The following is a 27,111-nucleotide window of genomic DNA, read 5'->3' as shown; positions in this document are numbered from 1 at the left end:
CTCAAGAATGATACCAAAGAGATGTCTGTTGCTGAGGTGTATTTGGCATGGAGAACAAATGTAAGGCTTCAGGAGACAGTGCAGGCAGCCACCCCCCCCCATTTTCTGCCATTTATAGCCTTCCTAGCAGAGAGGAGGGAGCCATCGAACTGAAGCAGTGGGCCTCCCATTGTCTCAGTAAAGATTTTTTTTCAGACTACAACATGGAGTCTCAACATTTGGCGCAGGATGGTTTATTATCCCCCCAAACAACCCACACAACTGGTATCCACCGATTCTGTAATGTTCAGCATCTAGCCTAGGGAACTGCACATACAATAAGGGAGAAGAAGATGTTCAAGCTCATGGGGAGAGCTGCTGCATGGCCCATGATTTCAATTTCACTGGCTTTCCACCCTCTGGCTTGCTAATGCATGTTGCTCTGAATCCAGCTGAGGTAGCGAGCGACATTGGTGTAAACCCCAGGTTTGTTCCTTTGGGCACAGCCTGTGCTCCAGCTGACAATGCCACGGATGGTGGCCTTACCTCGCTCTTCACATACCAGGGGCCCACCAGAATCTCCCTAAAACGCAGAAGGGGAGAAAGATAGATAAGCAAAGGGCAGCATCAAATGTATTGCCTCTTCAGCTTTCCTTAATGAAATTGGTAGGGGTTGCCAATCCATCTGCCGTAGTAGTAGCCTGCTCCAGGCCCTTTACTTCCTGAGAATAAGCTACCATTTTGTGGCTCCTGGCTGTGGGGATTTTGGTTGCAGTAATTTTGTTTTGAAAACAGAGCTGGTTTGAACCCTGTCTTCCCTACAAAGTGGCTGCAGTGCTTGTTCGTAAGCAGGGTCTTTTCTTATGTCCCCAGAAAACCATAAAAGGGTGCCTGATTTCACTGAAGCAAAATCCCAAAACAGCAGGTATGCAATAATCCCATACCTCTTCATTTCTACAAGATAAATCAGATAGGTTTATTAAAAGTAGGGAGAAATAATTCATAAAACAGGATAATATAAACATTGGTGCATATGCTTCAGCAAATGAGATATTAGGTCCATATTTACCATTCATACTATTAGAGTACACACACATTCTTCCAAGAATATAAGATCATCTTTTTTTGCTACGGTGTCCAAAGCTCTTCATAAAAAGAGATGTTACAAATGTGGAAGTATAATTTAATAATAAACTTCTTTATTCTAAGCAACACGGCTAGTAATATTAAACTTAAAAAGTAGTACAATGGGTGACACTAATCATATCCATTGGAAAATCCCAAAACATTCAGAATCATTTTGATTCTTGAAGTCTTATGGGGCAGGACATCCTAACTGGTATAGAGAGGAATAGCAATCCATCCAAACTATACCATGATACGACCACAACAATGAATTATGCATATCCTTCCAATCACTGGTTTCCTATACAATCACTCAGAAGCAAAAACTCAATGGATCATCTCTGTCAGCTCAGCTTTCTGATTTACTAAGAATCCTTATCATAGCATACACGGAGACCTGAACCAGTGAAGTCTAACAACAACAACAACAAAAAAAACCCTCCAAAGCTGGAAATTTTCAGAGATCATCAGGGAAGCCATTGGACAACATGGGTTACATACAATATCAACAGGTCCCCATTGTGTCTGAGCCAGCACAAGATAATACTGAAACCACTGCCGAACAAATCAATTTACTGGGGGAATCACTCATTAAAGCACTCATGACCCCACAGGTCAGTGGTTTGGTGTACTTGGAGAGATACCTGGATTCAACCAATGGTAAACTCAACTGGTTAAGATCTTCTCATCTGATAAGTAACGACAATGATTCCTACCAGTTAATGGCATTTAGAAAGGGAAATTAACACAAAGCTAGGGGGATAAGCCAATAGCTCATCCTACCATGCATTCCTAAAAGTGTGAAATAATCAAAATGCCATTAAGAAGACATTCAGGATAAGATTCAGCAGTGAGGAGAGGAGATTTTATGCCTCTAGAGCAGGGGTGTCAAACTCAAGGCTCGCGGGTCGGACCTGGCCCATGGGATGGTTAAATCTGGCGTGCAGGGCCAGCTTGGAAATAGCAAAGGACAGGCCCACAGTGCCTCTGGCAGCCAAAACGGGGCACGGGGGAGATGACACATGCACCCCCCATGCCCCGTTTTTGGCCTGGACGGCATCCTGCAGCATTCTACCGGCCAAAACAGCCTGCCCTGTGCCTCTTTTGGCTGGCAAAGTGCTGCAGGAGGCCGTCCAGGCTGAAAACGGGGTGCAGCATGTCCACACCTGGCCCCACCAGTGCCCCTTTTGGCCGGCAGAGTGCTGCAGGGAGCGTCTGTCCCGTCTCCCCCCGTCTCCCCCACCCACCCAGCCCATGGAGGAGAACTACAATGCTGATCTGACCTTGAAGAAATCCATTTTGACACCCCTGCTCTAGAGTTTTCTGCCAGTTCAGAGGTAGGTGAATAGCATTTCAATAGACTACGGGGGGAAAGACCCATTTTTCCCTTCTCTATATTATGTAGGTTTTGTCTGAAGCAGCTACTAAGAACCTGAATTGGATAAGCATTTCTTGGCATCACCACAAACTTCTAAAGTATAATTTTGTTGATATGGTGGGATTATTTAGCCGAGAACTTCAAAAGGAAGAATAACACCGGAGAGAAGTGCAAAGTAGCCTATTGGCACTAGAGAAGGCTACAGAAAGTCTGCCTTTGAAATCTAGGTTGCAATATGGAATCTTTTTTCCCCCTTCAAATCTATTTTATTCTATTCTCTCCACCTCACGTGATGGGCAGCATATACATTTAATAAACAAGTAAAAATAATAAGTACATGCATTCTGGGGGCAAGGAGGTGAGATTGAGCTGAGATGCAAAGGGGCTCCAAATGTATAACTCTATGGGAAGTTCACACACACACACACACACACACACACACAAAACCACTTCCTGGCCCACTTGACAGGTTCTACCCCAAAGGCTAGACTTCCAGAAGGCTCCTCTCTGCAATCTTCCTTTGCTTCCAATCGGTTTACCTGGCATGCATCAATTCTTCCTTCCAGATATCCTGCACATAGCATGTGTTGGGTAATCTGGGACCCATGTACGTCTGGGGAACGGCACTGCTCATGGGGAAGGATGGGCACATCTGCCTCCTGCAGATATACAGAGAATTTGTCAGCTCCTAAGGAGGAAGCCAAAGAAAGAACCACATTGGCACACATGAGATCTCGCTCCGGTTTTTGTCAGGGCCTCTCACACCTACTAGTAGCATGTATTCAGCTTTGGTACTGGACTCACATACTTGCGTTCCACAAAGTTGTCCCCTTTGATTGGCCCCTTTTCTTGTAGCTTGGCTGCAATGCAGCTCCAAGGCCAAATCTTCCCACTTACTATTTGCAGAAAGGGGTGACACGGTGGCTCAGCAGTTAAGGTGCGGAGCTTGTCGATCAGGAGGTCAGCAGTTGAAATCCCTAACCGGGTGAGCTCCCATGACTTGTCCCAGCTTCTGCCAACATAGCAGTTCGAAAGCACGTAAAAAATGCAAGTAGAAAAATAGGAACCACCTTTGGTGGGAAGGTAACAGCGTTCCATGTGCCTTCAGCATTTAGTCATGCAGGCCACATGACCACGGAGATGTCTTCAGTCAGTGCTGGCTCTTCAGCTTTGAAATGGAGATGAGCAGCGCCCCCTAGAGTCAGGAATGACTAGCACGCACGTCCAGGGGAACTTTTACCTTTACCTTTAGGAGTTAAGCTCTTTTGCTGTTCACCAGAAAATCTTGCCTTACTAGCCTTCCTGGCCTGGATTCAGAGCTCTCTGGTAGGTTTCATAAGCAATATTTTAGCAAGTTCAGTCTTAATTCTCTAGTCGGGTTTTTCCTTCACACTTTCTGTAAAAATGACCCTGTCTGACATTCCTTGCTTCTTTAAACAGGATGCACTAAAGTCCTGTCTCACCATGCCTTCCAGCTTCTGGGCTCAAATGAACCATTATTCTCTCCCAAACACCCATGAATATACATGTACAGAGGCTCTTTAGTGAAACTTATAAGTATAATCCTTATTGTCATTGTATTTAAATACAACGGAATTGGTCATAGACGAAGCAGCTAAGGAAAACACCTGGGTGCAAATTTGCAGTATGCCATCATCACAGTTTTCAGTTTAAATCTATCTAGAAGAGAAGGAAGGAGGACTTCTGGGTGGCCAACCTGCTTTTTCTTTACCTGTAGGAAGTTAGCACCCACCCCTCTCTTAGAAGAATGAAATATCCTAGGAAATATTAAAAAGGCAGGAGGCATGCAGAAAGATGTTTTTAGGCAGGAAACAGACTCACTCTTAACAGCCCCCCACCTTTGTCAATGAGCCATTAAGGCCTGAGCCAGTCTATTCTACATAACAAAGATCTACCCCCTTCAGGCAGAGCCATTTCATTGCCCTTCATTTCCCCACCCACCAAGTTTCAACCAAACTTAGCACACAGACAACCTAAAAGCTAGCTATGACCTCTGACCAAGGAGAATTTTGTTACTCCAGGAACTGCTGTAATTCAGAGAAGGCGAGGCATTGACAGAAGAATGGTTTTTGCTTTTTTTCCTATTGGTTGATAAGAAAGAGAGCTAGATGGCTCTTGGTATTCTTGGCCTGTTCTCAGAATTCTGAAATCTCCAGGAGTGAAGGCAATCAAAACAAAACACGTGAAAACACTCGGGGGAGACTGGAAAATGAAAACTGCACGGAAATTCTCCTAGAAAGTGTTGAGTAACAGGATCCATCACTGGGGTGGGGGTGGGGGTGGGGGAAATGATCCCCTTTAAGTCAGTCAACTTCATTTACCCTATGGCCATTGCAAAAATATATGACTGCTGACAGCTTCAAACCACTGCTCCTTTAAGGAAGAATTTAGTTTAGTTCTGCAGGAAATGTTTTTACTAACCAGACAGTAAATGAAATTACTGCTGCTTTTTAAAGCACCTTTCTTTGGCAGCGTGTTCTCTGGATGTGTCAATCTAGTATTCCTGCACTTGTTAACCAGCAAAATTGGACTTGTTTTCTAGGGAGTATCAGAGGGGAAAACTGTTTTAAGGACATTGTGTGCTAGACCTTAAATCAAATATCTCAGGAGAAGACCAGCAAGTTTCAATGAGTCATTGTACTGGTATAGTTTAAGATTGGAAAAACCATTCTGTAAATTGCCTTCTGTAAGCCCTATCTTGTTCTGCTTCCATAAAAGTAATGGCTACATACCATTACCTCAAAAGCAAGTTGCATCTGGATGCCAATTACTGGAAAACACAAGTATAAGAAGGCTATGGCCCTTGCGTTCACCTGTACCGTTGTATCTGTCTCTGCAACTGGGAGCACAATATTGGGTTACATAGGCTCATCAAGCAGGTTATAAGGGGCTGGAGACCAAATGGGAAAACATACTTTTCCCCTAACAAAGTTAATGAATGAATGAAGCTTGATATAGAATGATGATCATCCAATCAGGCCATCCTCAAGTCTGGCTTATAATTATCTGTTATCTGTTTAGCATTGCCTCCTTACCTTCATACATATGCCCCCATCCTGCAATTTGGCAGGATCCATTGCTGTCAGCTGTCTCCGAGGAACCAGGCAGACATATAGGTGAAATGGAGTTTGAAAATCCAATACAACGTCCTGGGGACTTTTCCTTCAGTTGCACCAGAGCTGGGGATAACAAGCCAAAACCGAATTAGGGCTCAAATATGAAGATTTCAGGAAGCAGGCAGACTGAATGAAAGAATTAAAAAAAGGCTGGTATTGCTCCTAATGGAGTCTGGCTGAAGGCATGGAGACTTAGACCAAAATAAGATTCTTTCATCAAGAAGCATGTGACGAGTTCTGCCAAGACCCAGCATTATTTTTACTACAGCATGCTAGAGTTACCGTGCATGGATTGGGGTCCAACAATAAAGGTAAAAGTAAAGGTTCTCCTCGCACATATATGCTAGTCCTTCCCGACTCTAGGGGGCGGTGCTCATCTCCGTTTCAAAGCCAAAGAGCCAGTGCTGTCTGAAGACATCTCCGTGGTCATTGTGACTGGCATGACTAAATGCCGAAGGCGCACGGAACGCTGTTACCTTCCCACCAAAGGTGGTTCTTATTTTTCTACTTGCATGCTTTCGAACAGCTAGGTTGGCAGAAGCTGGACAAGTGACGGAAGCTCACTCTGTTAAGCGGCGCTAGGGATTCAAACTGCCAAACTGCCGACCTTTCTGATCAACAAGCTCAGCGTCTTAGCCACTGCGCCACCGCGTCCCTTAAGGTCCAACAATAAAGCCGTGCTATTCTACATAATGATTATCACTCTGATCAGACCCAGCTACCATGGTCAATCTAATTCCATCGATTTCCCCACTCGTCCACTAGGTTTGAATTGCTTCTGAAAGCTGCTTGCCCTTGACGGAAACTCTGGTACGCAATGAGCTCCCTGTGGACAATCCATGATGAACTAGGCATAGCCTGTACTGAGCCTGGGAGACACTGGAAGAGAAGTTCATTTCCAACGCTGGAGAGAATGGATGGAATAGATATGTATTTGTAACCCTTGAGTGCCGGATTTAAAAGAAGAGGTCCTCACCAATGTCATGCTCCTCAGTTATTTGTGAATAATTCTCATGCAGTTGATACTTCTGCACCTGGAACTTCACAGTGCCTTCAGTGCTGGTGTTGTAGAAGATCTGCCCAAGCACCACTGATATTCTAGACACATCTGGCCTACAGCACAAAATGTATCATCAGTAGAACTTTTTGAGGTGGGAACTAGATTATCTAAATGAGCCTTTAACAATGCATGATGTGTTAATTAGAAACCCCATGATTCCAACATCTTGAGGGCAGTGTGTTATAGAAAACTTCCCTAGAGCAGAAGTAGACCATCTTTTGAGGGAGGGGGAAATCGGCAGGGCCAAACCTAAAAGTGGGGACAGATATTCCCTTTAATCTTTCCACCCAGTGTACCAGACTATCAAGAAAGAAAAAAGATCAGTGATGCCAGAGATCTCAAATGAATGCTTCAAGGCCTTTTGAATTAGGCTAATGGCCTCATCTACTTAGGCCGAGGGGCAGGGACACTCAGCTACTTTTGTTTACACAACAGTAATGCAAAGCTTAGATAATTGTCAAACATTAAATGCCAGGGTTGTCCTTCCAGTTGATCAGGAACTTGTAGCTGAGGTAGAATGTGGTAGTTAGGTTGTGAATAGGACACCGAGCTGTGCAGAGCTGGGCAGGGGTTACACTAAAGCGAAAATAAGTTCATGGCCGCCTGTTAACTATTGAATCAGGTAGATCCTAAACAACTTGGAATCAGGACAACTTGTGGCAGTCTATCTTTGCTGTTATAGTACAGGCCTGGTTAGTCACCAAGATCATCAGTAAGATCCTGCTGACATTCCAAAGTCCCTAAAAGGTGAATAATAGGCATAGCGTGGAAAAGACATGGAGACTTGCCTGAATTCCAGACAATGTGCAGCAGTCAGGATCCAGCAGGAATCGATGATGCTTCCTCCACAGAATTGCTCTCCAATGTAGAGAGCAGCAAGATAGGGATGGGCACCAGGAAGTGCCACCACACCCCCTACGATACGGCTGCGTGAGGAAATGACTTTTGTGTAGCGTTGTCCACAAACTGGAGCTGAGCTAGTGGCAGACTTGGGTTTGCTATTCACGTGGCTGCTTGTGGTCATCTCTTCCAGGGGCGCTCCTGTCGCTTTTGTCATCAGTTCACCTGTGTGAAAAATCACCTGACTCATTCACTTCTTGGAAGTGGTGGGATTCATTTTTTTTTACCGCCGGTTCTGTGGATGTAGCTTTGTGGGCATGGCATTGCTTTGTGGGCGCAGCTTTGTGGGTGTGGCTTTGTGGGTGTGGCTTTGTGGGCATGGCAGGGGAAGGATACTGCAAAATCCCCATTCCTTTCCCACCCCACTAACCTGCTTTCCAGCTCCATTCTCCTGTTCAGGGCAAAAAAAGAAGATCAGCTCGGAGGCTGGGAGGCAGCAGGGGCGGGGCCAGCCTATTTGCCAAACTAAAAATGTCCACTACTGGTTCTCCACAACTTGTCAAAACTGGCTGAATACCACCTCTGCTTCTGGGGTTCAGCCATACTCAGCTCTTTCAGAGAGAACAATTTGTCTTACCAGCACTTTGGGGGTGACAGCGGGTAATGTTACAATACTCCCACGTGATTCGTCTGTCTTGTAGCAAGAAGCACCATGGCTGGGTGTCATTATCTGGATTTCTGCCCAAAGAAAATGTTTAGGATTTTTCAGGTTAGACTAACATTCCTTTACAATATAGCATTTCCTTTCTTATAATTTCAATTTTGTTTAATCTGTTCTACTGCTTAGGGGCAGTTGGATGTTCTACATCCCTGATACTTTGCTTTTTCAACACCTTACATTTATTTATTTAATTTACTTTTAATTTTTTTCATCAAATTTGTCAGCTGATCATCTTTTCACATGGTAATCCTGGGCAGCTTACAATATATTGTCTCTTTCTTTGATTCTCATTAAATGGATCTACTTTGCCCATTTTGTACCTCTAACTACCTCATAAACCATGTCCCATCAATGTCCTTTTTTTCTTGTGCTCCAATGAGGTTCCCTTCAACTAGTCTCCATTTCATTGATGAGACCGCCTTAGGTCATCCTTAGCTGACTTACTCTAGAACAGGGGTCTCCAATCCTGGCCACTTTAAGACTTGTGGACTTCAAGCTGGCTAAGGAATTCTGGGAGTTGAAGTCCAGAAGCTTTAAAGTGGCCGAGGTTGGAGACCCCCTACTCTAGAAGAAGTATTTCCCTCCTTATTCTGACACCTTTCAAGGATGGCCTCAAAATATGTACACTCTATTTGGCTTGGTCACCCTTAGAGGGCAGACCTAATAGAAGATTGGCAGTGGGGCAATATTGTTTAATGACAAGGGTAGGCAGATAGTCCTTCAACTCACCAGTGGGGAAAGACCTACCCTAAAACTTTATCTCACCTGCAGAAGGCGTGTTCCCCTAGGCCCAGGCTTACTGCATTCCTGAGTTTGATGGAATACTCCATAAGCAGGATCGGTGAGTCCCAGGGTAGGCAAGGTGCCCCTGAGGAACTACTCTGAGCCATGCCTCGGTATAGGTGCCCATTCCCACTGTAGCAGATTTCAGTGTGATCTAGGGCACAAAGAGATCAGAGACGGATTGTAAAGTGTCGAAGAAAAATGTGAGGAATCTTACTCCTTACCATGATTTCAGAATGCTCTCCGTCTTCTGGGTCACATATAGGGGGCATATTTTGTTACTTGAGAGAGGAGTACCCACAAGGAGAGTTCAAATAAGACATGATGATGGCCAAGATCTTGATTTTATTAATAACTCCCTCCCCACAATGCCTCTGGCTTGAAGTGATGGCCCACAAATAGAGTCTGATTGGCAGTTAAATCAGCAAATAGGTACTATCTGATCAGGAATACAGAACTGCTTCTGGTTTTTCCCTTCCCAACATTTTATATGACCAACTGCCAACTTTCTCCATTTGAGGCAATCATTCTACTGCCTGCTAATAGTGCTGGCACAATTTTACTTTCTTTGAAACAGCTTTACAGAAAACGGATGTTAATGCTGGGCCAGAGGAATAAAGTTGGCCCTTGTTTAGAAAATTTCTATTACATGGATAGTCCTAATCAGTTCTACTCCTCTTCTTTTACATTTAATGGACTCAACATGCTTTTGTAACTCAAAACCCACAACTCAACGTTTCTTTATCATACATCCAGCAGTGGGAGCCCATCTGTCCATAACATCAGCCTAGGAAACTATAAAATATAATTGCATTGACTGGATATTTTATACAGAATCCAAAACCAAAAACAGAAATATAACAATTTTATTTTTTTCTCAGTGGGCTCATAATTTCACAGCTTTGTTCTTTTCTTTTCATTTATGCTGGCATATGACATATCTGCCTTTGTTTTTTGTTTTTTGCCCTTTCTCTAGCACAGCTTTAGTGCTGTGAAGATGGAGATATGAAAAATAAGACTGTAAACGTACCTATGTCACACAGTGGTCCAGAAAATTTTTCAGGGCAGCTGCAGACCAAGTTCTGACCCAGCTGTATGCACTGACCTCCATTCAGACAGGGGTTGCTTCTGCAGGCTGTGGGCCCCAAAAGAGAAAGATACAGAAGCAACTGTCATGCCAGCTCAAACAATGGGAGGCTCACATTTGGTAGCTTATGTTGACTTTACCACCTGGATTTATCTCCAACAAGCCCACATTACATTTTATTTTATATTAAAATAATACAATATTGTTTTAAAAACTGGGGGTAACTAGCATTATAGAGCAAGGCAACACTCTGTACTTCCAATATGTCTTTGGCTCACCTAGACATTCAGAGGCTTTCTTTCAAAATTATTTAAAGGTGCGTCTTTCTCTCATGCTGCCCACTTGCCCAGGAAAAAAAAAGACAAAATTAAACTGAGGTGGTAGAGAACTTCTAGGGAACATACTTATGTTGAAGCTTAATTTGTTATGCAAACCCAGCATGTTTGGCTAATTTAGATGTGTGTGTGTGTGTGTGTGTGTGTGTGTGTGTGTGTATTTCAGGTTAGTCCAGTTGTGGGATTCAAAAAAAATTACTACTGGTTCTGTGGGTGTTGCTTGGTGGGCGTGGCAGAGGAAGGTTACTGCAAAATCCCCATTTCCTCCAGATAGCTGGGACTTGGGAGGCAGAGAATAGATGGAGATAGGGGGCAATCAGAGGTGGTATTTCCCGGTTCTCTGAACTACTCAAAATTTCCACTACTGGTTCCCCAGAACTGGTCAGAACCTGCTGAATACCACCTCTGGGTCAGTCTAACCTGACATAGATAGATAGATAGATAGATAGATAGATAGATAGATAGATAGATAGATAGATAGATAGATAGGTGGGTGGGTGGGTGGGTGGGTGGGTGGGTGGGTGGGTGGGTGGGTGGGTATAGATATAGATATAGATATAGATATAGATATAGATATAGATATAGATATAGATATAGATATAGATATAGATATAGATATAGATATAGATATAGATTAGATATAGATATAGATATAGATATAGATTAGATATAGATATAGATATAGATATAGATATAGATATAGATATAGATATAGATATAGATGATATAGATATAGATATAGATATAGATATAGATATAGATATAGATATAGATATAGATATAGATATAGATATAGATATATAGATTTTCCTAGCATTTTTCCAGCAGGTGTAGAATCTATTTCTTTGGATCAACCAAATGTCTGTTAGTTACAACAGGAATTGACTCACCAGCGAGCGAGCGAGAGAGAGAGAGAGAGAGAGAGGGAGGGAGGGAGGGAGGGAGAGGGAGGGAGGGAGGGAGGGAGGGAGAGAGAGAGAGAGAGAGAGAGAGAATGAGAATATGACTGACTTGAAGTCACCTTACTGTAATACTGGAGGCCTAAGTACACATTGCACACAAATGCACATAGCCAAATTACAGCAGGCCTTTAATACGTGCTGCTACTGTAAAAAGAGTGCGGACTCTATGCTTGGAGTATTACGAAGGGATTCAAACATACAGCTGCCAGTAAAACTGTACCCTCAAGGAAATATATAGTGAGACCACAATTGGAATGCAGCCCCCACCCCTTAAGAGTTGAATCATGGTACTAGAAAAGGTGCAAAATTGGGCAATCAAAACAATTAGGAGGCTGGAGCAGGTCCGGTCCTGAGGAAGGGTTCAGCAAGGAGGGCTCTTTAGCTCGGAATGAAAGAGAACAAGGAGCGAAGTGGTACACTAAGTAAATCCATGCCTGGCAGAAATCATATTGTGAGAGGAAAGGTTATCACCCTCTCTTGTCAAAGTTATTCAGGGATGACAGACGGAAACATTTTATACAGCACAGTTAAGCTTTCCGGAATTTACTGCCAGAATTTACTGCCAACAATGGAATTCAAAAGCTTTGTCAAACATCAGCTTCTAAATGGCTGCTATCATTGGTGGCTATTTACTACCTTCCGAGTCTAAGCAGCAGAATGCCTTAAATAGGGTCCCGGGAAGTAAAAGCGGAAGGGGACTATAGTCCATCTGATCCAGGCTGGTGAGCATCTCAAATGCATCCAAGTAACACAGCAGGGACGTGCGGTCATTGGAGGCAGGGGAGGCAGAGCCTCACCTCTCATCATGAAATAATAATATATAATAATAATATCCACAAGGGAGTTTCATATATATAAGAGGAAGAGGAGGGAGGAGGAGGAGCGCGCGCGGGGTGGTGCCAGCTCGGCAACCGGCGGAGGCAGGAGGGTTCTCGGAAGCGCCAATAACCTTCCTGCCTCCACTGTACTTTGCACGCTCCTCGCGACTGCAATAGACATCCAGAAGTGGCAGGGGCTTGATGACGTCGCCGCAGCTGTCATGCGCGGACGGACGGAGGTAGCGAGAGTGGTGCTGAGGCAGTCCGGCGGACGAGCGACCGAGGATCAGGCTGCCTGATCCTCCATCGCTCGCTCACTCGCTCTTTCGTCTGCCCAGACCCCTCGGCGCCACTCTGGTTACCTCCATCCGGCCGCATCCAGCAGCGACGTCGGCAACATCATCAAGACGAAGTGGCTTTTCAGTGCTTTTCAGTGCTTTTCTGTGCGTCTGGCATTTAGGTAGATAGCCGGATGTCCTAAACGCCAGACGCACAGAAAAGCAGCTGCTGTTGGGGATCGTGGAACACGAGCCGGCGAAGCGCGCTCAGGAAGGTGGGGAATGGGATCATGTGTCCTTGAGGCTGAGGCAGCCTCAGGCTCCAGCACACGTGGTCCCATTCCCCGCCTTCCTGATGATGTCACCAGCCTCACCAGCCATAAACCTCACCGCACGTCACTGTGACACAGTATGTGGGTCTAGAAGGAACTGTAGCCTGAGCCAGCAGGACTCCTCTTCTATGAATTCCTCATTAATGAATTTAAAGAAAAAGACTTTTTCAAGAAGAGGGTGAGAAGTGATGGTGGCTACTGAAAGGAGTAAGAATATTATCATGCAAACATCTCCAGATCAATGAAACCCCAAATATTTTTTTTAAAAAAATCCAGTACCCTCTGGGATTTATTGAAAGATACACACACATGATAGAGCAGCGATTTCTATTATAATAGTATGTACCTGTACATCTCAATCTTTGCATCTATAAGATAGGTGGACTTCAACTCCTAGAATTGCTGGCTGACTAATACAGAGAGTTGAAGTCCACCTGTCTTAAAGTTGCTAAGGTTGAGTAACACTGATATATACAGTCCACCTTCCCTTAAGCTCTCACAGCAGACTGGTACAAAGGTTATATTATGTCATGTCCTCATGTATGAGGTTTTACATGACTTCTTGTATGGATACAGAGTATATCTTATGTGACCAGTTTCACCCATTTGGGCCTCATTAGATATAGGTAGAATAACTTCTGGCTACTTACGTATGATGAGTTCCAAAAGTAGACAAAATTGGCCATAGAGTGCCTTTTAGTGGTCAATGTAATGACGCCTTCTGACAATACATGAAAAAGGTAAAACTTCCTCAAATCAAGCTTGGTTTCTGGGACTAATTTTAGTTTTTGAAATTTGATCTTTTTTCAACTTCCCCATCTCGCCAATAGCCATAGGATTGCTTACTAGTTTTCCACTCAAATAATAACTAGGTCTAATCCTACTTAACTTTTCGAGATCAGTCAAATCAGCCACCAACCACTATTAAAACTATTATATTTGGTATAGCCTACTATTTGAATTTCAGGGGGAAAGTAATTCTTTGAATCTTTCTGTGAAACTTATACTTTGAGCAACATGCAATGGAGAGATTTCTGCCCTTTATTTCAACATAATTGGTTTAGAGCTTGCACCTGCCATGCCTGACCTTTTCCATGCACTGTCTTGCAGAGAATCTTCTTCCTGTTACAGCGGCACTCCTTCAGTCCAGCAGAGGGAAAATACTGCAGCCATGTTTCCTTCTTGCCAACGTGCAACCGTCTTTGTGACCCAAAACAGCCTTCTGTGAAATCAAGATGTGGGGTGAGACTGGACTCAACTCATACTAACCTTCAGCAATACTGCCTGATCATCAGAGAGGCTTACCAAAACACCCTCATCCCTTCCCACCCTACAATTCAAAGGAAGCCTATAGCAGGGGTGTCCAAACTTGGGAACTTTAAGACTTGTGGACTTCAACTCCCAGAATTCTGGGAGTTGAAGTCCACAAGTCTTAAAGTTCCCAAGTTTGGACACCCCTGGCCTATAGCCTCATTAGAATATGAAAGACTTTAAAACCTGGCTTCTTAAAAACCCCTTTACTATATCATAAAGTCCTTTCTCTTTTCTTTTGGACCCTCTATGCCAGGGATGGCAAATGTTTTTCTGCTCAGGTGCCAAAAGGGTGCGCGAGCAATAGCGCGTACCACACCCATAATGCAATGCCCTCCCCCCCCGGCGCATGCGCAGAGGCCCCACTGAAGCCTCCAGACTTCTGATAAGCCCATTGGTCCATTTTCCGCCCTCCCCAAGCTTCAGTAAAGTCTCCTAAAGCCCGGGTAAGGTGAAAAACGGCCCAATGGGCCTACTGGAGGTTCAAACTCCCGGTAGGCCCATTGGGCCCATTTTTTGACATCCACAGGCTCCGGAGGCTTTCCTGAAGCCTGGGGAGGGCAAAAAATGACCTCCCCCACCCTCCGGAAAAATCAGCTGGCCAGTGCGCAGATGCACGCAGGAGCTGACATAGGGCAATGCCTCATGTGCCCTCAGATATGGCTCCGTGTGCCACCTGTGGCACATGTGCCATACATTCGCCATCACTGTCATGAAGGAAAAATATGACACTATGAAATCCAGGAGCTCCTTCTAAGAGGGAGTTATGGCTGTCAGTCAATGAATTTGAAACGCCATAGGTTCCTGTAGATTCCAGCAAGGAAAAGCCTGATCTATTCTTACATTGACCTTGATTGAGCAAAGACCTCCACACCTGACAGGAAGGGGACAGGGCTACAGCTCCAGAATCATACCTGTCTCACAGCGTCTCCCATGGAAACCAGCTGTGCAGGTGCAGTGGAATCCAGCCTTCCTAGCTTCGCAGAAACCCCCATTCTGGCAGGGGTTAGGATCACAGTACCCTGAAAAGAGATGACTATAGACCATCATCCTCGGATAGGTACAGCTGATATTTGACTGTGTAAAAGCATGGGCGTAAAATTTGACACTGCAACCATATCAGAAATATGATTTCATGTAAGATACATTCACAGGGAATGCTGCCCCTGGGGGGGAAAAATCCTTTGTTTGGGCCATAATACACAGGCTTAAAACAATAAATAAACACCATTGACTCACCTGTTGGCCTTTCCTCCTTCTGACAAAACTTCCATTGTTGGTCTCGGTCATAGTTTTCTGTGGTGGCACACCTGATAGGGAAGAGTCTCGTCTCATACAAGGTGTGCAGGGAAGATGGGCCAATGCCACAATGTGCGCATTGTGACTTCTTCCCCCCCGCCCCAAGGTCAGAGTGTCCTTTTCTCTGCTCCTTGAATGCTCATGAGCTCTCATTATTCCTATGAGCAATCAATACTTTTCTGGCCAATCAATACTTACCAGCGCTGAGGTTTACGGAAGTCGCCAGGGAGACAGGAGTAGTGCATTTTGCGTTGGTAGCGGAAAGGGAAATGACAGGATTCCTCACTGGATGATGTTACTGCAAAGCAAAGGGAGATGGGTCTATTTCTTGTGTTAAAAGGTTGCCCTATAGATGAATATAAATGACATAGAGAAAATACAAGCAGGTTATTCTTCTCCCAGCGGCAACCTTTTACCTTTTTATACCCCCCCCTCCCTCCTTTATCTATAAATAGTGATCCTTCTTTTCCCATTTTCAAAAACGCCCCCACGTGGTCTCTGCCTGCAGGAAACCATAAACAGTCAGTTCTTTCAAAAGCACAGGCAACAATCCTGTAATGAGGCTTCCGCTCCCTTACATTTTTCCCTGGTGAAAAATTATTGCATTTCTTAAGTGCTAATGTGGTGGGGATGGTGGGGAGATAGTAGAAGCAACCTCGCCTTATTCCTGATGCTTTGGGCACATTGGCTGCTTCCTGCCCCACCTCCTTTGCCCCCTTCTTCTATTCCTATTAAATGTGGCCTAGCCACAACTCTTGCTTTAGCTGCCCTGATTTCCAAGCAACTCTAATGGGGAGATGATGGAGGCAAAATCCAATTTCTTGGTATTGCTCATGGTGTTGTAGTGATCCAACAGTGAAAGATGTGGTGCAGCCCTCAAGAAAACATTTTGGGGGAAATTTCAACTTTTAGGCTGAGCTGAAGGGAGTCAGAAGCTCCAAGCTTGAATTTGGTAGGATTGCTCTCTTTCTTTGACTGATACAAGAATCTCTCTCTCTCTCTCTCTCTCTCTCTCTCTCTCTCTCTCTCTCTCTCTCTCTCTCTCTCTCTCTCTCTCTCTCTCTCTCTCTCTCTCTCTCTCTCTCTCCCTCCCTCCCTCCCTCCCTCCCTCCCTCCCTCCCTCCCTCCCTCCCTCCCTCTCCAGTCATGTCCAACTTTCAGACACATTATAGACTAGGATAGCCATACTCACCTTCATGTTTCGCCTTGTGGGGCTTACCAATTACACCCTGCCAAAAAAGAAAATGGCCGTGTCACAGCAACCTTATAAAACTTGATTTACATTCTCTGCAAAGCAACTTTCCATTCTTTCCAGGATAACAAAACACCTTGAAAGCTCACTCTGAACTAGGAAAGGAACAAAGAGATCATCCGTAGTTTCAGTAAGATCTATCCTGAAAAGCTTTCCACTTTATTTGTAAAAAAAGCAGTGTAAAGTATTTACACATTTTCTTTCCTGTCCCTTTCTACAAGTTATTGGCTTTTTATTAAACGTTCCACATTATTTTATGTTTTTATTCTTCTAACTTGCAAATAATCCTCATTTATCAACTACCAGGTTCAGCAACTGTTGAAAATTATGGCAGTACTGAAAAGTACGCTTACAATTGGTCTTTGAATTTACAATTATTGCAGTGTCCCCATGCTTACATAATCACAATTAGGATGTTTTACAACCAGCACAGATTTATAACAGTCATAAAACCACACAGTTATAATTTATGACCTTCCCAGACGACTTCCAACAAGCAAAATCAATGGGAAAACCAGTCATTTATATTGGAAATGTGGATGTCATAAGGGGACATTTTATCATGCTCGATGAACTTGTAAAAAAACATACAAATTTTGAGTTCAGATACATACAGTGATACAAAGAATTCCAAAGAATATGACTTAGCTCGAAGCAGAACATTTTTGTTGGGATTAATGGTCAGCCAATTTGAAAAAAGCCAAGGAAGATTATTTTTATATATGATCATTGCTATGAGAGCACTGTATGTGCAAAAATGGAAAGATTCTGAAATCTTCCTCAAATGGAGGAATTGTTGGTGAAGATGATGGAATTAGCAGAGATGGTAAAATTAACTCATTTGCTTAGGGAAATATCAATTACTGCATTTATTAGTGACCGGAAATCCCTAATGGACTTTTTGTTGAAAAAATAAAAAAATGAACTGATGATTTATGGATTTGTTGATTAGAAAGGTAGAATATGGAAAAAAAGAAAACGTTGATGTAACCACAGAGAGAGTAAAATATAAATGTACTTATAAATGTACTACGTTGAGCATTTAAGGGGCGTGCAGAAGCCCACCAGAGTACCTACCATCCCTGTCCTAATATTCCCTTGTATTTGTATCCATTTCATGTATTCATAATCATGTTTATACATATATCTGTTATCAAATTCATGCTTGACGAAATAAATAAATAAATAAAAATAAAAAAATGATCATGTGAGGTTTCACTTAGTGACTGTGTCATTTAGCAATGGAGCTGCAGGTCCCAATTGCAGTCAGTAAGTGAGAACTTCCTGTATTTTACAATTCATTTGTATTTTATTTTAAGACAAGCAAGCAACCATCTAGAAACTGCAACTGGTTCAGAATGCAGCAGTGCACAAGGCAATGGAGAACGCTAGTTTTATGCATGTAACATCTCTGTTGTTTGGACTGCACTGACTTAATGGATACAATTCAACGTGCTGGTCATCATCTTTAAAGTTCAGGTTAGTCCAGCCAGGTTATCTGTGAGATCACCTTTCCCTAAGGACATCTATAATTCCTCACTGGTCAGACAGAGTGGCCATGCTTCTAGTCCTTTCCACTAAATATCTGATGGAAGCTAGGAAGCCTTTCCATGGCAGCCCCTGTCCTATGGAATACCCTTCTCCCAGAAATTCAGCAAACCTCCACCCTCCTAGCCTTCCATAAAACTTTAAAGATATGACTTTTCCCTGAAGCGCTGGCATAAGAGACTACATAAGTTGGCACCAGGTTTTCAGTGTTTTTAACATGCTTAGTTTTATAGTTGTTTATCATTTTATTATGATTTTTGTGTTGCTGAGAGCCACCCAGCGTTGATTATAAAATGAGTGGCAATGTAATTTTTTTAAATAAATAAATATTGTCCACTTACAAAATATTACAACTGTAAATTTTAATGTAGTAAGGGAATATCTGGAAGGCTGTAACAGCTGTCTCTGTAAGCTGTTTTTACAGCTGCCTTCCGTAATACAGACATGTACAATTTCCATCCCTGTCAGTTAGAGAAAGCTGCTATGTAGCAGGGAAGTGGAATCCTGCAGATAATGTCATTGCCAGAAATTACATATTTTCCATTCTCGTTAGAAAAAAACCTCTTTTCTTTCTCCAGCTGAAGAGAGCTGGAAAGAAGCAGACAGGACCACAGCAAAATAACTCATGGCTTAATATAATGGTATGAAGGAATGACCTTGGGAGTTGCAGGATCCCATTCCTTCTGCTGAGTCTGCAAAAAGAATGGGAACATGCAAAATTCTCAGAAGAGACACTCCCTAATTTCTTGGAGTTTAAAGGCAAGGGGGGAAGAGATGTACTTCCAGACTTCCAAGATCTATTAACATAACCTTACCATAAAGGCAGAACTAGTACTCCTGAGTATGCTTGTTGTCTGGACTACCTCACAAGGCCAACACTTACGGAGAGAAGAAACAGAATCACCACTGAAACAGAACCACCACCTACCACTCATATATATATGCATAAATAGGTGCATCAGTGGTGAAATTCAAATTTTTTTTACTACCAGTTCTGTGGGTGTGACTTGGTGGGCATGGCAAGGGAAGGATACTGCAAAATCTCAATTCCCTCCCCATTCTGGGGCCCGCCAAAGGTGGTATTTGCCAGTTCTCCAAACTACTCAAAATCTACGCTACTGGTTCTCCAGAACCTGTCAGAACCTGCTGGATTTCACCCCTGATGTGCATTGAACTGAGCAGTCTGCTTCTCTAATTCCATCCCATATATAACACATGTGAGGCTTAAGAGCCTTTTTGCGGCAGGAGTCCTTTTTCTGCCACTTTTCAAATTGCACAATTTATTTATTTATTTATTTATTTCTTGGATTTCTAGACCGCCCCCTCTCCCAAAAGGGGACTCGGGGCGGTGTACAGTCAATGCAGATAAAAATATAATCATAAAACAATTAAATACATTTGGATGGAGGAGATAGGCTGTACAAGAAATAAATATATTCTAAAACCCTAAAAACATCCCCAATTAAAAACCCAAACCCAATTAAAATAAATCCCCGGGAGGTAAAACTAAGAAAGTGCCAGGCCAGCTGATTGAAATAGGTGAGTCTTTAACTTTTGATGGAAGGAACGGAGGTCGGTGGTGGTTCGAATGTCGGGGGGGGAGGTCATTCCAGAGGGTTGGGCCCATCACAGAGAAGGACCTACTCCTAGGTGTCGCCCGCTGACACTGCCTAGCGGACGGCACCAGGAGGAGTCCCTCCCTGTGTGAGCGAATAGGTCGCAGGGACGTGTGTGGTAGGATGCGATCCTGCAGATATCTAGGTCCTATGCCATGGAGCGCTTTAAAGATAGTGATCAATACCTTGAAACGCACCCGAAAGGCCACAGGTAGCCAGTGCAGCTCGCGCAGGAGCGGTGTTACGTGGGAGTAACGTATACTCCCCATGATAACCCGCGCGGCTGCGTTCTGAACTAGCTGCAGTCTCCGGATGCGTCCCAAGGGAAGCCCCATGTAGAGGGCATTGCAGTAGTCCAGGCGAGACGTCACCAGCGCATGAGTGACCATGCGCAAGGCACTCCGGTCCAGTAGGGGGCGCAATTGGCGCACCAGGCGAACCTGGTGGAACGCCCCCCTTGCCACGGCTGCCACATGGTCCTCCAGTGACAGCTGGGCATCAAGGAGGACGCCCAAATTGCGCGCCCGCTCCACAGGGGACAGTTGTTCGCCCCCTATGGCCAGCGATGGTGTCAGCTGGCTGAACTGAGGTGCCGGTACCCATAGCCACTCGGTCTTGGAGGGGTTGAGTTTGAGTCTGTTGTCCCCCATCCAGACCCCGACGGCTTCCAAACACCGGGACATCACTTCGACAGCCTCGTTGGGGTGGTTTGGGGTTGAAATGTACAGCTGAGTGTCATCAGCGTACAGGTGGTACTCAACCCCAAAGCCACGGATGATCTCACCCAGTGGCTTCACATATGCGTTGAACAGGAGAGGCGAGAGGACCGACCCCTGCGGCACCCCACAAGTGAGTGGCCTCAAGGACGACCTCTGCCCCCCTGTCAACACACATTGCTTCTGGTCGGAGAGGTAGGAGCCGAACCACCGCAGAACGGTGCCTCCGACTCCCATCCCCTCCAACCGGCGCAATAGGATACCATGGTCGATGGTATCAAAAGCCGCCGAGAGGTCTAATAGGACCAGGATAGAGGAACAACCCCTATCTCTGGCTTTCCAGAGATCATCAACCAACGCGACCAAGGCTGTCTCAGTGCTGTGCCCGGGTCGGAAGCCGGACTGGCGTGGGTCTAGATAGTCAGATTCGTCCAGGTGTCGTGGAAACTGCTGCGCCACCACATTCTCAACAACCTTCGCCAAGAAGGGGAGGTTGGAGACTGGACGGTAATTAGCTAGCTCCATTGGGTCAAGCGAAGGTCTCTTGAGCAAGGGTCTCACCACCGCCTCTTTCAAGGCGGTTGGTAAGTAACCCTCACCCAATGAGGCGTTCACCAGGCCCAGAAGCCAGCCTCGTGTCACCTCCCAGGCTGCCAGTACCAGCCAGGAGGGGCACGGGTCCATTGAACATGTGGTGGGTCGTAGCCGTCCACGCAACCTGTCCAAATCCTCGGGGGCAACAGAGTCAAACTCCTCCCAGAATGGTGTCTCAAGACTCGCTGTTGACGGCTCGTCTGGTCCACTGACGGAGGTCCATCCGCTCCGGATCTGATCGATTTTGTCCTGAAGATATTCCCCAAACTCCTCTGCTCTTCCCTGTAAGGGTGTCTCTCGCGTCCCCTGCGATAAAAGGGAGCGGGTCACCCGAAACAGGGTGGCAGGGCGGTTATCCGCGGACACAATAAGGGCAGCACAATGTCTGCGCTTGGCCGCTCTTATTGCCACAAGGTAAGTCCGCAAATAGGCTCTTACCTGTGTTCGGTCAGATTCGGAGCGTGAGGACCTCCACCTGCTCTCTAGATGTCTCCTGTGGCGCTTCATCACTCTTAGCTCCTCAGTGAACCAAGGAGCCCGGGTGGGTCGATGCCGCAGGAGAGGTCTTGTACACATTATTAATAATTTGAACACACCGTGAATGAAGGGCAAAGGCTGAGGTATGATAGCACCTTTTCCATGATCCCCTAGGAAGAAGAAATAAATTCGGGATATTTGGATGACATTTCACCTCATTTATTCTCATTATTGTATATTATAACAATATCTTTTCTGCCTGTTGTGAATTTGCTTTCTGCACTTTGTTTTGAGATGTTCTCAGATAATTTGGGCAAATAGGCTCTTACCTGTGTTCGGTCAGATTCGGAGCGTGAGGACCTCCACCTGCTCTCTAGACGTCTCCTGTGGTGCTTCATCACCCTTAGCTCCTCAGTGAACCAAGGAGCCCGGGTGGGTCGATGCCGCAGGAGAGGTTGCAAAGGCGCAACCCGGTCCAAGGCCCCAGTCGTCGCCCTATTCCAGGCAGTCACTAGGTCCTCGGAGTGGGAGCGGGACAAGGCTACAGGTATTGGCCCAAGCTCCGTCTGGAATCTATCCGATTCCATCAGGTGCCTGGGGCGGTACCAGCTTGTAGAGTCTGGTTCCGCCTCCTCGCGGTGGGGGATAGCACCAGGGAAGTCCAGCCGGAGGGATGAGTGGTCTGACCATGACAGGGGCGTGATGACTAAGTCCCCTATTCCCAGATCACTCGTCCACTGTTCAGATACAAAAATGAGGTCCAGTGTGTGGCCCCCTTCGTGAGTGGGGCCCTGCACTAATTGGGTCAGGTCCATGGCCGTCATGGAAGCCATGAACTCCCGAGCCACCTCAGAAGCCGCTCCCGTTGACGGCAAGTTGAAGTCCCCCATGACCAAAAGTCTGGGAGTCTCAACTGCAGTCGCTGAGATTAGCTCGAGGAGCTCGGGCAGGGCTTCTGATGCATAGCGAGGAGCCAAGTATACAATCAGCAAGCCCCACTGCCTCCCTGGGCCCCAGTTCACACCAAGGGACAATGAAATCACTTCTGCTGAAGGGAAAAAATAACCACACATACCTACGGTATTATGTCTCTTAAAACACACATACTTATTATGGCTCTTAAAAAGCTCACAAAAGAGGAAAGCATTGTGCAGGAGGAAATAGCCTTGTGAAAGTTTTCCCATTCTTATTTGGAATTTAGTATGCGTGTGGGTGGTTTTATTTTGGAGAAGTTACCATTTTAAAAGTCAAAATGAAAAATCCCATGGGAACAATTAAGAGCAGTGCTACTTGACCTCTGGAATCCAAAATATAAATGCAAATGTTTAAAAATCTTCCATCTCTCAAGAAAATGGTGTCTCCATGAGGAGGGGATTAGGAATGTGCTGTTAGCTGTCCCTGGTGATATGACAACAAATCCACACAGCTTCCACACATTTTAAACAGGATCCCTAACATTAATAAACATATATAAGGATGGTCCAGAAACACCATTGAGGACAATAGATTATTTGAGTGCTGAGGAAACCAATTGTTTTCAATAAGGGATATTTTTCTCCCACAAGACAAGCGAATAACAATGAAGCATATCTCGTGTCACAAAACAATACACAGAACAAGGCCTCCCGAGACTCACAAATCCCAATCTTGTGCTTGAGTCACTAGACTTGAGAGCACATTGCAAGTCTCAGTAATAGATCTGAAATATTCTGGGGTAGGAAACAGGGGTAGGAAACAGCTCTGCATCACATTCTTGCATGGTTCTAGACCATGCCTCACTCCTTTTCCATTTTGTCTCCATTATACCTCCCCATATAGACAAATACCTTATATGTGAAGGCTGAGAATTGGGTGTAAATACTAATGGAATGAAAGAAATATGAAATTTGATGTTCTGGAATCTCACCAAGAATAGCTCCCCTGGGTTATAAATCACAAATAGCAGGAGAAGCAGCAATTGAGCTGTCATGGTGGCGTCCGGGGATGGATGAAATAGAGAAGTGCTTTAGACAGAACAAACAGTTCCTGGTCGATATATCTGAAAGCAAAGGTCTTTGTGTTAGGTTTACTCAGCAGGATGGAGATTGCACCATGGGGATAAACACCGAATCGTAACAGGTGGCTAGGAGCCAAATAAAAAAGACTGAGGATGTCCCTAATGGGACCGTGCGTATTATTTATGTGTCCCAGGCACTCTTCTATCAGCAGAAACTTGGCAAGAATGCCATGTTGTGGGGATCCCAGCTACATCTGTATAAAAGATGCACAGATGCTTTGAAGGTGTATGTTTTCAGTAGTGGAAGCTTCCTTCTAGCGCTAGCACTGATGATGTTACCTTGTTTGGGTAATCAAATGTCTGCAAGAAAATAACCAAGCTCAGATAGTACCAAGGACCCCTCATTTCAACCCTGAGGTATTCTACTTCATTAGGAGCTTTTTTTCCTGACATTTCAGTTATTGAAGAGGTCCAAGTTCTGATGATGAAAGGAGCTGCTCACATTTCCCTGCCATGTTACTGCATCTCCCCATAAACCACCCTTAGGTTGCTCCTCTGTGGCTATTAAAAGCTCAATAGAAGGAAATGTGGAGGAAAGTCTTTTTGTCAAAGGCTGGATCCAAATCACACTCTCTTCCGCTCCCTCCCTCCCAGAATATGCTCATGATTAAAGATGCTGAGAGTTTGGCTTGCAGGTCAATACAATGTGTTGTTTAGCTCTTATTTTCCAAAGGTTGTGTCTTCTTCCCTAAAAAAAAACAGCCCAGGGTTTTTTTTTTTAATATATTTTTATTATTTTTACATTTAAAGCAGTGCAATACCGTGGAGTCGGAGTGACCATACATTCATATTATATACAGCTAGTTTCAACCATTAATAATTAATCTACTTAATACATTGTCTATCCTTCTGTCCAATCACAATATATACATTTGTTCCAGTCTTATCATCTTGTCTTATACCAATCATAAAATCTAACGGTCCAGGGTTTTCCCCTCAGGTTAAATTGCCAGGAGTGCCTTAACAAAGCATTCTGAGGACAAGAACAAACATTCTCAGTACTTTCAACAGTTACCAAATTGGTATTGGATTTTCAGCTACCAGTCAAATTTCACATACCTCTTTTGTGCAAAAATAAGCAGCAGCCATGTGGGATCTGACAGATTTACTTCTGTTCTGCTTGTTTCAGATACAAATGACGATGCTGCAGTCAGAGAATAAAGATTCTAGCTCATAAGGGTTTTCTATCAAACAAACTAAGCGTGTTAATACAATAAGAGCTTCCTCATGAGGCCCTTGGTCTCTATTACTGTTGGGATATATTCAGCCTCACTTAATGTATCATAAGTATTTATAGTCATGAACACATGGGCAAGTTCTTGTGTTTGTCCTGACTGTAATGAGAAACTTTCTGATCATGGTTTTGACTTCTTGGAGGCCTTCCTTTTTGATTGAAAGACCATCCGGATAGAATAGTATTGTATGTGAGTTTCAAAAGTAGCCAAGCCAAGCCACAAGATAAGTTTATCTTGTGGCTCATTAGGTTTGTATATGTTCTTTGTGTGTTTCCTAGGGAATTTTATAAAAATTCATTCATGAATCTAATTTTATGCTGCAATTTTGCACATCTTTTGTTGGAAGTAAGTTCCTCTGAATTGATGGGGCTGTTCGTTCTTCATAGCCATGTATTGGAACATACCTATATATATACAAATGTATCTATTGCATAACTGACGTAATTCATGCCACATGCAAGAGAGCAGTGTCCTGTCTTGAGGAAACAGATCGGAAACTCCATGGAGGAACAGCTGGAGCATCTGCTTCATTGGATGTGCCTCATGGTCTGCTTTCCACAAACAGAATATGCGCCAGTGTTCATTTTAGTTTTGCTTTTTCATGGTCAAAGCATATGCTGTGAAGGTATTCATTCTTACTGTGTTTTTTTTACTTTTATTGAACCAATTGACAATGTTTGAATGGGGCATTTCTCCTGGAACCGCTGGCATTTGGGTCATTGGTGGCCTCTGGGCAAATTGGAAAGGCAGCCAATTTTGTCTAGTGATTAAAGCACCAGGCTAGAAACCAGGAGATTATGAGTTCTAGTCCTACCATATAAAAGCCAGCAAGGTGATTTTGGGCCGGTCACTTTCCCTAGAGCCCAATTCACCTCACGGGTTTCTTATTTTTGTGGGGAAAATAGGAAGAGGAAGGTGTATCTTCAAATGCTTGAAGAGCTTTCAGAAGTTACAGTGGATGCAGAGTGCAGTGGTGCAGGCAGTTCTTAGGGCCACTAGAATGGTCCATGTTACATCACTGCTTTGTGAGATGCACTGATTGCTAGTCTGTTTCCAGGTACAATTCAAGGTGTTGATCATCACCTTTAAAGCCCTGCAAGGTATGGGTTCAGACTACTTGAGGAACCGTCTTGTCCTGATGAGACAGGCTAGGCCCATCTGTGCCGGCAGAAGGGGCAAACTGTGGATCGCATCAGCCAAGGAATTTTGGCTGGCAGGAAGAGCCTTCTCTACCATGGCTCCTGCCCTCTGGAACGTCTTACCCTCTGGGGTGAGATTGGCTCCCACCTCCTGATGTATCACAGGACCTTTAGACCTGGCTCTGCCAGATGGCTTGAGGACCCAGTGAGGAAGCTTCATACTGGAAGTGGTTGACTAATTGAAATTCAACCCTATCCCCCCCGCCCATATGTCTGGCTCCCTTCTTTGCCCTCTTGTGTCCATGATTTTAACTCTTAATGTTTTTTTGTCTGCTGTGTTTTTATAATGGATGATTTTAATGTTTTTCAATGTTTGTATGTTGTAAGCTGCCCAGAGTCATTGGATGAGAGATAAATAAACAAATAAACAAACAAACAAATAAATATGGTGTGTTGGATATGTTCATTGACTTGAATTATTTGTAAGAATAATAAAGGCAGAATACAAATAAATAAATAAATAAAAGAAATAGAAATAAGTAAGAAATTGGTTCTGTAGACATTGCATAAAGCATGACAGTGTCTGCTGAATTTTTTTTTTAAATGTTACCTCAGGCATGGAACTTGAATTTGGCACTTTTGAACCTAACTAATTTCAGTGAAATCATTAGCTTTATTTATGGAGCAATCTTACAAATTCATTCCTCATTTTAAGGGTTGTAGTGTCACAAAGCTTGAGGAGTAGTGCCTGGGGCATTCTCAGAAGGGTCAGACTCTGCAAGATGTTTTTATGTTTTGGTATGAGGAAATGGGTCTGTCTGCAGAACCCATGCAATTTATTTAGTGAAGGCGTGTGAAATTTTGTTAGAGCCGGAGATGCTATCTAGCCACTTCCATCCAGAGCAGGAATAAAAACGCGGACTACAATCTGACAGAATCAGGTTTTGCATATGCAGAACCACACATCAGACTGTTTGTTTTTGTTTGTGTGTCTGTTTGTGTGTCTGTCTGTGTGTCTGTCTGTGTGTCTATC

At 44.2% G+C, this 27,111-nt stretch overlaps 1 protein-coding gene across 2 annotated transcripts; it reads right to left on the bottom strand.

Moving 5' to 3' along the window:
* Positions 1–224: 224 nt before the first annotated feature.
* On the bottom strand, positions 225–23,638 carry F12 (coagulation factor XII). 2 transcript variants are annotated; one of them, XM_081938251.1, is made up of 14 exons: positions 23,555–23,638; positions 16,638–16,674; positions 15,644–15,743; positions 15,386–15,456; positions 15,061–15,168; positions 13,923–14,057; positions 10,054–10,158; positions 9,006–9,177; positions 8,157–8,257; positions 7,468–7,744; positions 6,596–6,732; positions 5,539–5,682; positions 3,022–3,170; positions 225–562 (listed from the first exon to the last, which is right to left on the bottom strand). In XM_081938251.1, the coding sequence occupies exons 1-14, from the start codon at positions 23,615–23,617 to the stop codon at positions 407–409; spliced, it is 1,755 nt and encodes a 584-aa protein (XP_081794377.1). In that variant the 5' UTR covers positions 23,618–23,638; the 3' UTR covers positions 225–406. The 2 variants fall into 2 exon arrangements, 1 of the variants encoding a protein (XP_081794377.1); XR_014174074.1 differs by having other exon boundaries at positions 425–562; positions 3,022–3,141.
* Between the last annotated feature and the right edge of the window lie 3,473 nt (positions 23,639–27,111).

Source organism: Natrix helvetica (assembly GCF_964273705.1).
Source record: "Natrix helvetica genome assembly, chromosome: 1".
In the NCBI taxonomy this organism is placed as follows: domain Eukaryota; kingdom Metazoa; phylum Chordata; class Lepidosauria; order Squamata; family Natricidae; genus Natrix; species Natrix helvetica.
Note: the sequence above shows the minus strand (reverse complement) of the source record. Positions and strands in the feature narration are given on the sequence as shown.

Excerpts from the sequence above, each read along its gene's own strand:
- F12 (XM_081938251.1), bottom strand. The coding sequence starts at position 23,617 with ATGACAGCTCAATTGCTGCTTCTCCTGCTATTTGTGATTTATAACCCA. Across the intron at positions 8,258-9,005 it reads GGGGAACACGCCTTCTGCAG|AAATCCAGATAATGACACCC; the intron begins GTGAGATAAAGT and ends TTCTTTGGGCAG. Across the intron at positions 563-3,021 it reads GAAGAATTGATGCATGCCAG|GGAGATTCTGGTGGGCCCCT; the intron begins GTAAACCGATTG and ends TCTGCGTTTTAG.